At 38.8% G+C, this 13,589-nt stretch overlaps 1 protein-coding gene across 1 annotated transcript in view; it reads left to right on the top strand.

The window, feature by feature from the left end:
• Nucleotides 1-13,589, top strand: part of SCAMP1 (secretory carrier membrane protein 1) — a 94,594-nt gene that overhangs the window by 70,357 nt on the left and 10,648 nt on the right. The window contains exons 7-8 of the mRNA XM_056112525.1: nt 5,317-5,418; nt 8,366-8,483. Of these exons, the coding sequence (XP_055968500.1) occupies nt 5,317-5,418; nt 8,366-8,483 (220 nt within the window). The remainder of the gene's footprint in view (nt 1-5,316; nt 5,419-8,365; nt 8,484-13,589) is intronic.

Here is a 13,589-nt window from a genome sequence, read left to right as displayed (position 1 = left end):
CATACATATCTCACTTTGTCTAGTATTCATCTGACGATTGTATTGCTTCAATTTGTATTTTTTAATAGTTTTCCACTACTTGATCTGTAGGAAGTTATTTCTACTTAAGGTATTTTTAGCATTGTGACTAGCTGAGATTTTTGCACATATTTCCTAGGTTCATTTTAGATATTGGCAGTGTGTGCTACTCTGTATCATACAATGATTTTCATAGGAGAGCCAAACTACATAGTTTTGATACAAAGAATAGTATCTTCAGTGACTGCCTATGTAGTTGAAAAACAACACCACCTTTAAAACACATTGATTTTCTTTGGATGATTTTGCACTTGTAATGAGTTGGACAGATTAGCTACAGAAGATAGAAGATTTATGTGCTGTTTGAGAGGTAAGAGTCCAGGAAGTTAAGTAGTTGCTGGTGCGTAGAGTTTATATCTCAGAGAACTTGTAAGTGCTTTAAAATTATATTGCCTTGTAAGTGCACAATAAAATGAATTTTGCTGTTTCCTTGTCCGGAAAAAGAAATACAGTTTATTCAAATAGGGAAAGCGGTTCTGTTGTGAAAGCTTTTAGAAATAGGTTTTAAAGATTTTTGATTAGTATAAAAATGTAAGGTGAACGAATTTTAACATTTTTCCATTTGCAATTGAAAATATCTTCTCAGTAGGATTATGTAATTTTGAACACACTGTGCCTGTACTGTAATAGGTTTCTTAGCTAGAGGCAGTTATTAAGCAGTTTCAACTTTTAAATTATATCTGTGAATTTGGAACGTAAGTAGAATGATTCCTGTATTAATTGAACTAGTTTTTGTGAAGGCTTAAGGCATTATTCTATGCTAGAAATTGTTATTCAGAGTCTCCCTTTTTCCTTTCCTTCGTCCCTCATATATATATATATATGTGTACGTATATGTGTGTCTGTGTGTGTATACACACACATATATATATCACACAAATATATGCACATATATGCACAATGTATACATATGAAACTTATTTTGATATTCTGGTCTCTTGGTATATAGATAACAGGAAAAATGAAAATGTTGAGTTATAGCCTGATTCTCTTACCAAAGGTTAAGAAAACAAATACATTTCAGAAAATTAGCTTTGTGAGTCTGGAGATTTGATGAAGCACACATTGGGTATCTACTTGGTGTTAATTAAAAACAACATTTTATGGGACCATAGATGTGGCTCCAAGGTAGAGCACTTGTCACACATGTAGCCCACACCCTGGGCTAGATTCCTGGGGTGCAAACCCCCCAAACTAAAACCTCTCAGTTTTGGGACTTTTTTTTGTTTAGTCAGTCATCTAGGTTTATTTTTCATAAGGCAATAGCAAATCTTGTATAATACTAATAGAATTACTATAAAATGAGAATTATTTGATTTAAATATGGCTGGTAGAGAAAACATTCACAGACCAATAACTATGTTTTTACATTTTGGAGAAATGGCTAGAGTAGGGAGAATACAAAGTGAACAAAACTCAAGTTCTAATGCAAAGAAACAGATTCTAAAACACTAAACCTGGGGACTGGAGCGATAGCACGGGTAGGGCATTTGCCTTGCACGTGGCCAACCTGGGTTTGATTCCCAGCATCCCATATGGTACCCCAGGCATCGCCAGGAGTAACTCCTGAGTGTAGAGCCAGGAGTAACCTCTGAGCATTGCCAGGTGTGACCCAAAAGGAAAAAAATTAAAAGACTAAAGCTGGAATAATTTGAACAATAAAATAATGATACGGGGCTGGATCAATAGTGCATGGGTTAGGGCACTTGCTTTGCACTTGCTTTCCATCCCTGGCACAGCACTCCAGGTTCCATCTTTGGAGCCCCAATGGTGTCTCAAGCCTGCCAGGAGAGGTTCCTGAGTGCAGAGCCAGAGTAAACACTGACGACTGCAAAGTAAATAAAATTTTATATATATTCTGACAGTTAAATTTTAACCTAGTGAATAAAATACTCATAAATTACAGTAATAAAGAAATGAATAAATGAAGGTGACAGAACAGCTCACTTTAAAATATTTCCAAACAATGTGGATTCTTTTATTTGGAGCTGGAGCATAATCTTTTGAGTGTGAGTAGACTTTGTGACTTGTCACAAAAGCTGAACATTTGTTTGCCAGGCAGATGAGAGGATTGTGTTCAGTATATTCTAGGCAGACTCCAAATAACAGTCATTGAGATAGCAAAACATTTCAATCATTAGTCCAGGGCAACATGAATGGATGCTTTTTTGTGTGTGTAGTATGAGAGCTGTATATGCTGTATTACATTATTTAGGCTTTATCCTGTCATCAGTGTTCTTAAATATTAGGAGATAGAGGAATCACCCAGGGGGCTTGCTTGTAATACATTTTAAAGCAGCAGCGAAGCAGTGTAAACCAGAGACGTGGCAGAAGCAGAAGTGACTAATTTTGAAGAAGTCAAGGACACAGTATTTTAAGAATGTTCTTCAGTGTCATATGATTTTTAAAAGAGAGACTTGAGGAATTCAGAGTACAATGAGAAGAAAAGAAAGTGCATGTAGAGGAAATCAGTAACAGAATACTCCCAAGAGTTATTGATGTGGGGGAGTAAATAGAGGAGGTGGAAGTTTAGTGGGTGACGGGGTTAAAGGTGAGCTCTCGGGAGATAGCTTAGGGGTCCTTGAGAACATGGCTGTTCAGGGACCTGAATTCCATCCCTGGCACAGCACTGCATATCTCCCCTCTCAGCACCACCTGATGTAGCCTGGAAGCCCCCAAACATTGCCAGCTGCCACTCTGGTGATCCCTGAGCACTTCTGGGTAAGTCTGTTGGTACGCAGTGCCGTTGGGTCCAATAACACTGCATTGTATCCCTGAGCATGGAAAAGTGTGGCCCATTTGGCCAACTGTTGCTGGAGTGACCCCCAGACTCTATAACCATTGTTTTAATTTATTTTTTTGGAGGGGGTGCAAAATAATAAAAGCATGAGCTATTTGGAAAAAGACTTGTGTACGTTCATACGCTGAAAAGGAAGAACCTAGTGAGAAAGTAAAAATAAACTGGAGGAGAGACTAAGTAACTACTGAAGTGTTGAGTGCCATGGATTAACGAGAACGCTGGCTGAAAGATTGCATAGGCAATTGCTTGTTTTGAAAGTACACGTACTGCCTACTGTACAGGAAGATTGGCAGTATACAAAAATACGGAAAGTCCTTATCTGGAGCAGTATGATGAAATTTATTCTAATGCTTTCTTTATTCTGTCTCTGATAAAGAAGATAGTCTTTAATTGAGATTGAGTTAAAATGCTTAAAAGCCTTGATAAAAATGTATTTGGAGATGCAGTAGTCATTACTGAACAGAATATGGACAGGTAGAAATCTTATCAAACAAATCAGACTGAGTAGTAGTTTTAGCATGACCAAGAAGATGAAGTTTATTCCATGACTCAGACTTGGTTTAACATTAGAAATGTAATTAATATAATTCACCTTATTACAAGCTAAGATAGAAAAGCCATTTATGATCTTCTTAATTGATGCTACAAAAACATTTTACAAAATGTATTACTGAAACTCAAACATGAAAGCTTTGTAACTGTATCTCATGGTGATTCAGTTAAAAATTCTTGAAAGAGAAAATTAGTAAATTAGCTCATAAAACTACAAGAAGATACCCTTTCAAAAGAATTTCCAATTTTTACTTAAGCACCATGATTTACAGTACTGTTGATAATGTAGAGTCAGACATACAATGTTTCAGCTTCTCACGCATCATTGTTGTCAGGAATACCTCCATCAGTGTCTCAAGATCCGTCCCTTCCCAGCTACCTCTACCCCCTTGGCAAACTCATTAAAAAATTAATACAGTTTGGGTCACATATTTAATGTTAATGCTTATAAATAAGGTTTTGATAAATATAGCTCTCTCACCCTTCCACCCCCAAGGTACCTAATACATTCCACCAATTGTTCTTACTGTTACAGCAGCTCCAAGGAAAAACACTTTTTAAGATACTAAAAAAGAAACAAACCACAGACTGAAAAAAAGATGTTCACAGGAATTTATCTCATAAGGGACTTTTAAATCCAGAGTATATCAAATCTCCCAGAATGCAACAGTAAGGAGGGAAATAAAAAACCACAAGAAGATTTCAGCAGTTCACCAAGAAAATATATAGATCACACAGAACATTAAAAAATATTGCTGGGCATGATTAGTTACTAAGAAAATGCAGATAATACCAAATGAAATACTAGGAGGCGCCTGTTAGAATGGCTAAAATTTAAAAGCTTGGCCTAACAGCTGCTGGTGAGATGAGGGGAACTGGACTGTCCACGGGAATATAAGATAGAAATGTCAATGGAAAACAGTATGAAAGGTCTTTTAGAAGTTAAAATTATACCTTCTTACATACTCATTTCACTTGAGATAGTTGCTCAAGAAAACGGAAGATAATTTTTATGTTGACTTTAAAATGTTAATAGTAGATTTAGTTGTAATAATAAAAAATTAGAAACAACCTAAATGTTTATAGGTAAATAAACTGCAGTGTAGGTAATACAGTGGAACACTAGTTATTAATAAAAGGAAGTTTTCTATACAGGCTGAGTGAAGGAAGGCAAAGAAGTAAAAATTATATACTGTATAGTTCATATAAAATTGTAAAATAGGACAACTGTGGTGACAGTAGGTATTGGTAGAGTCAGGAGGGAAGGATTGTTTAGGTACACAAGGAAACTTTGACATATGTCCACTCTCTAGATTGGAGTAATTTCATAGGTGTCACATATATATCAAATTTTATTGAATTGTGTATTTTAAATATTTACATTTAGTTTGGCCAGAGTGATAGTACAGCAGGTAGGGGGAATTTGCCTTGCATGCTGCCGACCCAGGTTTTATTTCCAGCATCCCATATGGTCCCTGAGCACGTCAGGTGTAATTCTTGAGTGACGAAGCTAGGAATAAGCCCTGAGCATCGCCGGGTATTACCCAAAAAGCCAAAAAGAAAAAAAAATGGACAAGTGAGGAAATACTTTAGTTACTTGTATGTTAATTCAAATCAAGCTGCTGTTTAGTAAACTAAAACAAATTTTTGCTGATATTATGATACAGTGGAGAATTTAAACAACAAAAATAAGGTGAAAATAATTATGCAGTGTCTTACTTGAATATTATCTATATATTGTGGTATTTTAGATTGTTTCTGATGTTATTTAAATATTTTAATTTGAACTGTTTTAATTCTTTAAATATTTAAGTCTGCCTGTAAATGTACTGAAAAATGTAACGTTTTCCCCTGTTCTTTCTCTCCTCCCCATTTTTTAAACAAAGGAGTGACAGTTCATTCAGATTCTTTGTATTCTTCTTCGTCTATATTTGTCAGTTTGCTGTTCATGTACTCCAGGCTGCAGGATTTCATAATTGGGGCAACTGGTAAGTCATTTATTTTTGTTACTCTGCTTTTAATCTCTTAATCTAGCATATGTCTGTAATTTGGCTTCCTACAGGCTTCCTACAAATAATTAACATAGGCAAGCCAGACTGGTTGAAGCAAACAAAAGTAAAAATAATTTTAAAATGCACTTAATCAGCTCCCTAAGACATAACATTTCAACATACCATTCTATTTGAAAATTAAATTCCTAGTCTTAGAAAATAGCACATTTTACGTTCTCTGTCTTAACAGATAGCTTAAGAAAAATATGTTTAGGAAGACCACAGATTGTGGAAAGGAAGGAAAAGAACCTCAGGAATTTTAAGGGAAAAGGTACTGGTTTCATACCTAAAAGAACACTTTTTTAGGCACAGATTTTCATATACACACACGTACCCCATGGGCTCATCTTTGAAAGGCAGAGTCACGTACACGTATGTATTATTTTGGAAGTGGAATCATTCTCAGTCTGGTGGTACATTGTTCACTGAGTGAAACTGAGCATTTGAACCCTGACTGGAGGTAATAGCAGCTTGATTTCTCACTTTATGCAACCCAGAGTAAATTTTTTTTATTCCTTTTGTTTTGGGACCACACCCAGTGGTGCTTGGGGGCTACTTTTAACTCTGTGCTCGGGTTGCTCTTGACAGTGCTCTGCCCACTGGTCTCTCCAGCCCCAAGAAACATTTCTTGAATGAAATAACTGGTGGAGTAATATGCAGCTGAAATGGGTCTGCTCTTCTTTCTCTTATAACTGAGATGCATATAGTTATGTTCTTGGAAGGTGGATCACATCTGTAGCAGTTTTGCTCTGCTGTGTACATGTTACGAGAGATTGTTGAGAACTTATATTTAGTTTGCTCTCATCTCATTAATTGGTATAATGATTGTCAGATAGCTATTGTTGGTCATCTGTAAACATAGAGACTTTATAGAGATGTTTTAAGTAATTTTTAGAAGTAAAAATTTTTTTTTAATGTTCAGGAACAGAAAAAGTGCCTGCCTGAGAGATAGGCTGTGGGGCAGGAGAGAAAGGAAGGACCTTGGTGGAGGGAAGAGGACACTGATGGTCCATTACTGTACCCCTGAAATCCAATCATGAATAACTTTGTAACCTTGTAATTAACAGTGATTCAATAAATTAATTGAAAAATATTCAATCTGGTATTATAGTGTTTAAAAAAGACACTACTATTTTATTGAATACGTCATGGGTAGCTTGCCAGGCTTTGCTGTGAGGGCGAGATACTCTCAGTAGCTTGCCGGGCTCTCCAAGGGGGGCGGAGGAATTGAACTTGGGTTGGCCTGGTGGGCCGCATGCAAGGTAAGTGCCCTTCCCGCTGTGCTATCGCTCCAAGCACAGTAACAACAAGTCTCACAATGGAAACGTTACTGGGCCCTCTCAAACAAATAGATGAACAACGGGAAAACAGTACTAGAGTGCTGCTACTATTTTAATTATTGCAGTTCTTTATTCTGAAACAATTAAATTTCTTTTGCGTTTTAGTCAAAATTAGAAAAAAGTGAAAGCTGAAAATAGCATGTGTAGTGACTGAATAACACAGTCTTTCAGTAAGTGGACAGACAGGATGAATTGTTTAAAGATAGAACTCATGTAAGTTCGCTGATTTTAAATAAATTCAATTTGAGGTAATTATAGACTCCCATAGTTATTCCAGAGATAATGCAAGAGATCCAAAGTGCCCTTCACCCAGTTTCCTCCAATAGTAACATCTGGCTAAAGCAGAATTTAATATGAAAACCAGAATCTTGACACAGATTGTGGCCATCATCAGAGGCTCCTTCATCCTGTCCTTTCATAGCCAATCCTTCCCTCCTTCCTGTACTCCTAAGGTACAACTTACCTCCAGCAGCACAAATCCATTCATTTGGTATTTGGTCCTTCCAAGTGTGTTGCGTAAGTGTAGTCTGACTGGGTAATGTTTGTAGCTCTTCCACTCAGCATCACTTCCTGGAGATTGATCCAGGTTATTGCATCTGTCAGTGTTTCATTTCTTCTACTCCTGGGTAGTATCAAAGGTAGGAGTATTCACAGTTTGTACCATTCTGAAGTGGAAGGACTCTGGCCTTTTTCTAGTGTAGGGTTCTTAGCCATAAAACTGCCATAAGCAATTGTGAGAACATAGGTTTTTAATTTCTCTGTGATAAATATCTAAGAATGTGATTTTTGGGTCATGTGGTTTGTTTTTCTTGTGAAACTAATAGATTTCCAAATGGCTTTAAAGGAAAAAACCAAAAACATTCCCACCAATGATAGAGTCTTTTGGCTTCCACCTGGTCATGTTTTATTTTTTTTGGAAGCCATTCTTAGAGGTACGTAGTAATAGCTTGTTATGGTATTATTTTGCATTTTTCTTGTGACTCACATTGTTGGAAATATTTTCATATATTCTGCCATCTTTGTGTTTTCTCGTTGAAATTCTTTTCATGTCTTTCCCCTGTTTTCTACTTGGGTAGCTTTTTGATTTTTAAACCTGGTAAAAAATTTAGACTTAGGCACTTGGGTTTGAATTTACATCATATCATTACTTAGCTGTGTGCCCTTGCACAAATTACTGAATCTCACAGTTCCTTATCTGTTCAGTGTATATTTTATGGGGTTGTGAAAATGAAATGACTTAATTCATGTAAATAATTTTAAGAATTGCCTGGCTTGTTTGTGTTGACTTTGTTATTATGGTATTTTTTCAAAATGTGCCCTGAGCCAGAAGTGATAGTACAGCAGGTAGGTACTTGCCTTGCACGCACCCTACCCAGGTTTGATTCCCAACATGCCAAAAATTGACCCCTGATCACAGAGCCAGTAGTAAGCCTTGAGCACTGCTGGGTTTGACTCCAAAACTAAAGTAAAGGTGTGTTCTTATTTATTTGCACAGGGCTTATTTTGTGTGCATTTGTGTAATTACACTTTTCATTACTTCTTAGTGGTTGGATTTCATCCCTTACTGGTCTCAACAAAAATATTCCTGTTGGAATTATGATGATAATCATTGCAGCACTTTTCACAGCATCTGCAGTCATTTCACTAGTTATGTTTAAAAAGGTAAGTGAAAGTTTTTATGTTTTTCTAGTGAACCAGATAATCAGTTTTTATTTTCTCATATTGCTCTTAATTTAGTAACTTCAAGCTCTTCTGTTGTTCATATGCAAGTTTGCTGTCTCAGAATTAGTTTTTCAATAAAACGTATAGATAAATTTTAGAAAAATAAATCGCACATTTGACTTTATATAAAAAGAATATTAATATCCTGTTAATTGGAAACTTTCTATTTTATATTTGCTATGAAGCATGGTAATATGATTCACAAATAAAAGTAAAATTGTGTGGCATATGCATTTGATGTTTAAAATTTTGGTAGGGCATTTGCCTTGCATGTGGCCGACCCAGGTGACCCGAGTTCAGTTCTTCTGCCCCTCTCGGAGAGCCTGGCAAGCTACCGAGAGTATCTTGCCCACTCGGCAAAGCCTGACAAGCTACCTGTGATGTATTCAATATGCCAAAAACAGTAACAAGTCTCACAATGGAGACATTACTGGGCCCGCTCGAGCAAATCAGTGAACAACGGGAGGACAGTGCTACAGGATGTAAAGTGAACTGGTAACAGGTTCAAACTGAATAATGACATGAATTTTGTTTTTGCTGACTGCCAATTTTCTATGTGACCCGGCTTTCTATATAAATGGGGTTGATGTCACAACTTTTATGAGCGAACTAATAATAAAATAGAATTATGGGGGGGAAAGAAATCAGCGTTTCCAGTTTTGAGTCTCACTGCGTGCCCCACTCCAGTTCACCCCTGCCCCTCATCCCCATCTCCTACTGTCCCTCAAGCTAGTGTCCCCGCACCCAGGCTCCCTGTTCTCCAAAACTGTGGGTAGCAAGTACCCACAGGTCAGATAGTACAGTCAACATATGTAAAGTCCTTCTCTTTCTTCTGGGGAAGCTTGTTCAAGACAAATATCTCATCCTGCAAGGAGATCAGCTCAAGGGTAGACCTTCATCTAAGAGCAGACTTTCATCTAAGGGCACATTTCTCCTTTCCTTAGTCATGTACATTTAAATGGTCATCTTAAATTTACTTCTTAATCTTTCTAAACATTTTGTATGAACACAGTTAAGAGATTTATTAAAGGGTGGCTCTCCTGGGGGCATCTCACTATATATCCCAGACTACAGTCCTCAGGCCCAATTAGTCCTTTCTAACCCCATCAGGGTCCTTGTCCAGTCACCTCTTTGGGTTGTGACAGAATTTATCCATGACCATGCTCTTACTGTAAGTTTCATGGTGCTTGACTGTCCCGTTTTGATGCCAGGGTAACTTATAGCTTGCCCTGGGTCCATCCAGTCCCTTCGTTGGGACCCTGCTTTGGGGGTGTTAGGAACTAAGGGCAACCAAGGCGTACGCTGAATAAATATGACAGATGCCCAGGAGTAAATATTGTTTGGAGTCAGTTAACTCCCAAGTTACAAAGGCATAGCATTAGCTGTTTTCCTGTGTCTATTCAAAAGGACATCCTCCAAAGTAAACTATGCAAAGGACGTAAGTGAAAGAGAAAAGCAATATTTCACTTACAAGTACAAAGTCCAGAGTCCTTAGAAGGATCTGACCTTACAAATCACAGGGTGTGATTTGGGGATATAGGTGATTAACTGGTTGGGAAAGAGAGCACAGAGGAGAGGCTAAAGATAACACAGAGGAATGGGAGTGCCTCAGTAGCACTGTGATGGGTGTAACCTAAGCTCCCTGCAGCAGAGGAGAAAGGACACACCGGTGTTATCCTACACACATGGTGAACTGGCTTTGATTCTGACACCCCAACTGGTCCCCTGAGCCTCCCAAAGTGATCCCTGAGCATAGAGCCAGGTGTGGTTGTGCCCCAAATTGACTGATTGTTGAAGCTAACCAAAATCTACTGAATACTTACACAGCAACATCTGCACGAAAAGGTTTGAATACCTGGGCACTGGTCTATTTATATTGACACATAACCTGGTCATCACAACATCATTCTTTGGAGAATTCCTGTATTACTCCAAAGATACCATGAGGGTGCTTTACAGCAGTGTGATAAATTTAGGGTTGTGGAATGTGTCGTGCTCCATAGGTGTTAAACAACTCATTTTGATTGTGTATTAGGTGCCTGTCACTGTGCTATGAGTAAGCTCAAGGATTGCAGTTTTTATGTGGAGAAAAAGGGTACCGTGATCCAATAATTTAGTGGTTAATAGAACACACAGGAAGTACAGCTACCCAAGATTTAGTATTAAGTATTTATTATATACTTAAGTTGTAATTACTTCTCAGTGATCTTAAAGAATTTCCTCACTGAGATATCATGAGCAATAAGAACTGTCTAAATTTGGGAATAGGGAAGGGAGAAAAGTTGATGCCAGGTAGCAAGGATACATATTATAACTTGTTGCAGGAAATAAACATGACAAATTCAGGGAGTAAAAGCTTGGAACGGATGGGAAATTTAAACTTGGTGCATGAGTTGAGTAGGGAGAAGGGTGGTGGAAGAGTGGGGAGATGAGGCAGAACACAGAAACATAGTTATATCCTTCAGGGACTTGTGAATCTTGTTAAGAAGATTTGGACCCTCGCCTGGGTGGTGAAAAGCTGTAGAAGAGGTTTAATTAAAGTGGTGAGCAACTCATTTGCTCTGATTTGAGCTTCAGAAAGACTCTTTTGGAATAGATTTGGGATTTGTGGGGCAGAGACATGGTATTTGGAAAAATTAAGACTGCAAGATAAGCTGAATAGCTGGTAGTAATGATGGCGGCTGGAACAGGGACATGGCAGTGAGAAATACCTGTGAAGAATGGAAAATGAACACATAAGTGACAAATGAGATGGGTCCTGAAGTGAGGGACCAGGGAAGGGATGGTTGACTCTGCAGGAAATAGCAGATTTCTTCCAGCACAGGTTTTCAACTTTGAAGGGGCCAGTAAGCTAGTACAGTGGGTATGGTGCTCGCCTTGAATGTGGTCAACTCAGGCTCATTCCCCAGCACCACACATGGTCCCTCAAGCTCAGGAGCAGTCCCTGGACAAAGAGCCATGACTAAGCCTGATTGAGCCCCGAGCATGGCTGGATGTGGCCCCACACCAAAAACAAGTTTTAAGGGGGAGAATTAAAAAAACGGGGTGAGAGGTACTATTTTAGTAGAATGACTAGGTGTTTGAACAGTCAGTTGGCAGCAAAGGAAAGAGCTTTAGGCTAGATTTCTCAGGTTAGAAGCTGTTGACTTTTTTTTTTTCCCCCAGAAAACAAGTTTCTCATGTGTCACTTTTATTTTTATTTATTTTTGATTGAATCACCGTGAACTACAGTTACATGTAAAGCTTTCATGTTTGAGTTTCAGTCCTACAATGATCCAGTCGAATACCCATCCTTCCACCAGCATACATTCTCTACCAGCAATGTCCTTAGTATCTCTCCCTCCTCCTCTCCCTCCCCCTAATCCCACTCCTCCCCCTGCCTCTGTGGCAGAAAATTTCCCTCTTTCTCTCTGCTTTTGGGCATTATGGGTTGCACTACAGATACTGAGAGGTCCTTGTGTTTGGTCCTCTTTCTACTTTCAGCACACATCTCCCATCCCGAGTGATCCCTCCAACCATCATTGACTTCTCTGTCCCAGCTGCCTTCTCCCCAGCAGCTGTTGGCTTCTTGTTGTAAATGAAGTATAGAAAATGAGAAGGGCGTGAGGAGAGGCTCTGGGATAGCACACTCCTAATACTTAGAATCTGCTGAGAGGAGAAAGTGAAATTTGAACGTGAATGGTGGCACAGGCCCGGGTGGCACAGATGGTGAGCAGAGCCCGAGTGCGAAGGACCAGGTTATTCTGCAGCCATCAGTTATTATGCACAACTCTCAGTTCCTCCACTTGCTGCTCCCTCACAGGAGCAATTGTGAATACCCCTCAGATACACAATTTGTCAGGAACTAATTTGTGACAGGAGAGGTTCTAGAGATGTGTTCATTATATGCTGACATTCAAAAGAAGTAAAACTTAATTCGGGACTTGCAGCATACTCTGCTGTTTTGATTCACCTTTCAGCTCATAGTTTAAAATTTAAACAGTTACCAGTGGGCTGGAACGATAGCACAGCAGTAGGGCGTTTGCCTTGCATGCCGCCAACATGGCCGACCCGAGTTCGATTCCTCCCCCCCTCTCGGAGAGCCTGGCAAGCTACCGAGAGTATCTTGCCCGCACGGCAGAGCCTGGCAAGCCACCCGTGACGTATTCGATATGCCAAACACAGTAACAACAAAGTTTCCAATGGAGACGTTACTGGGCCCGCTTGAGCAAATCGATGAACAACGGGAGGGCCTTTACCTTTACCTTTACCTTTACCTTTACCAGTGGGACTGGAGTGATAGTACAACAGGTAGGGCATTTGTCTTGTATGTGGCCAAAGTGGGTTCAATCCTCGGCATCCCATCTGGCCTCCTGAGCACCACCAGGAGTAATTCCTGAGTGCAGAGCCAAGAGTAACCCCTGAGCATCACTGGGTGTGACACAAAAAGCAAAATAAGGTAGTAAATATATTAAAAAATAAGAAGTTACCAGTTACTTTGCTTTGTGTTCACTGTATTATACCAGTCCCCGTACTACTCTGAATTTTAATCTTTATGAAATAAGGAATGAAGATAATAATTTTCTATATGATTTCATGAAGTAAATGAGGATTATATAAAATGGAAAGCCTTTATATTTCTAAAATAAAATTGATATCTGGGGACTGAAGATGGTACAGCTGGTAGGATGCTTGCCTTCCATGTGGCTGACCTAGGTTTAATCCCCTGAACCCCATGTTTTCCCCTGAGCCCTGCCAGAAGTGATTCCAGAGTGTAGTCAGCAATAAACCCTGAACATAGCCAGTGTGGCGTCTCACACAAAAAAATTGAGATTGTTTTTTCACGCGTCTCAAAAACTGATTTTGTTTTTAAATAAATCTTTAATAAGAGTTTGTAGCTGCAGTTTAGAACCACAAGGTGTCAGGCTCTTCACAAATAGTTACTCAGTGTTTCTGTGCACATTGGGCTCTAGAGTTGTTTTACTTATACTGTATCACCAGCCCTAAAGTGCTCTGTGTGTGTGTGTGTTTGTGTGTGTGTGTGTACATATATGTATTTTTTAAGGA

Source organism: Sorex fumeus, unplaced genomic scaffold, assembly GCF_029834395.1.
Source record: "Sorex fumeus unplaced genomic scaffold, SorFum_2.1 ptg000018l, whole genome shotgun sequence".
Classification (NCBI taxonomy): Eukaryota; Metazoa; Chordata; class Mammalia; order Eulipotyphla; family Soricidae; genus Sorex; species Sorex fumeus.
Note: the sequence above shows the minus strand (reverse complement) of the source record. Positions and strands in the feature narration are given on the sequence as shown.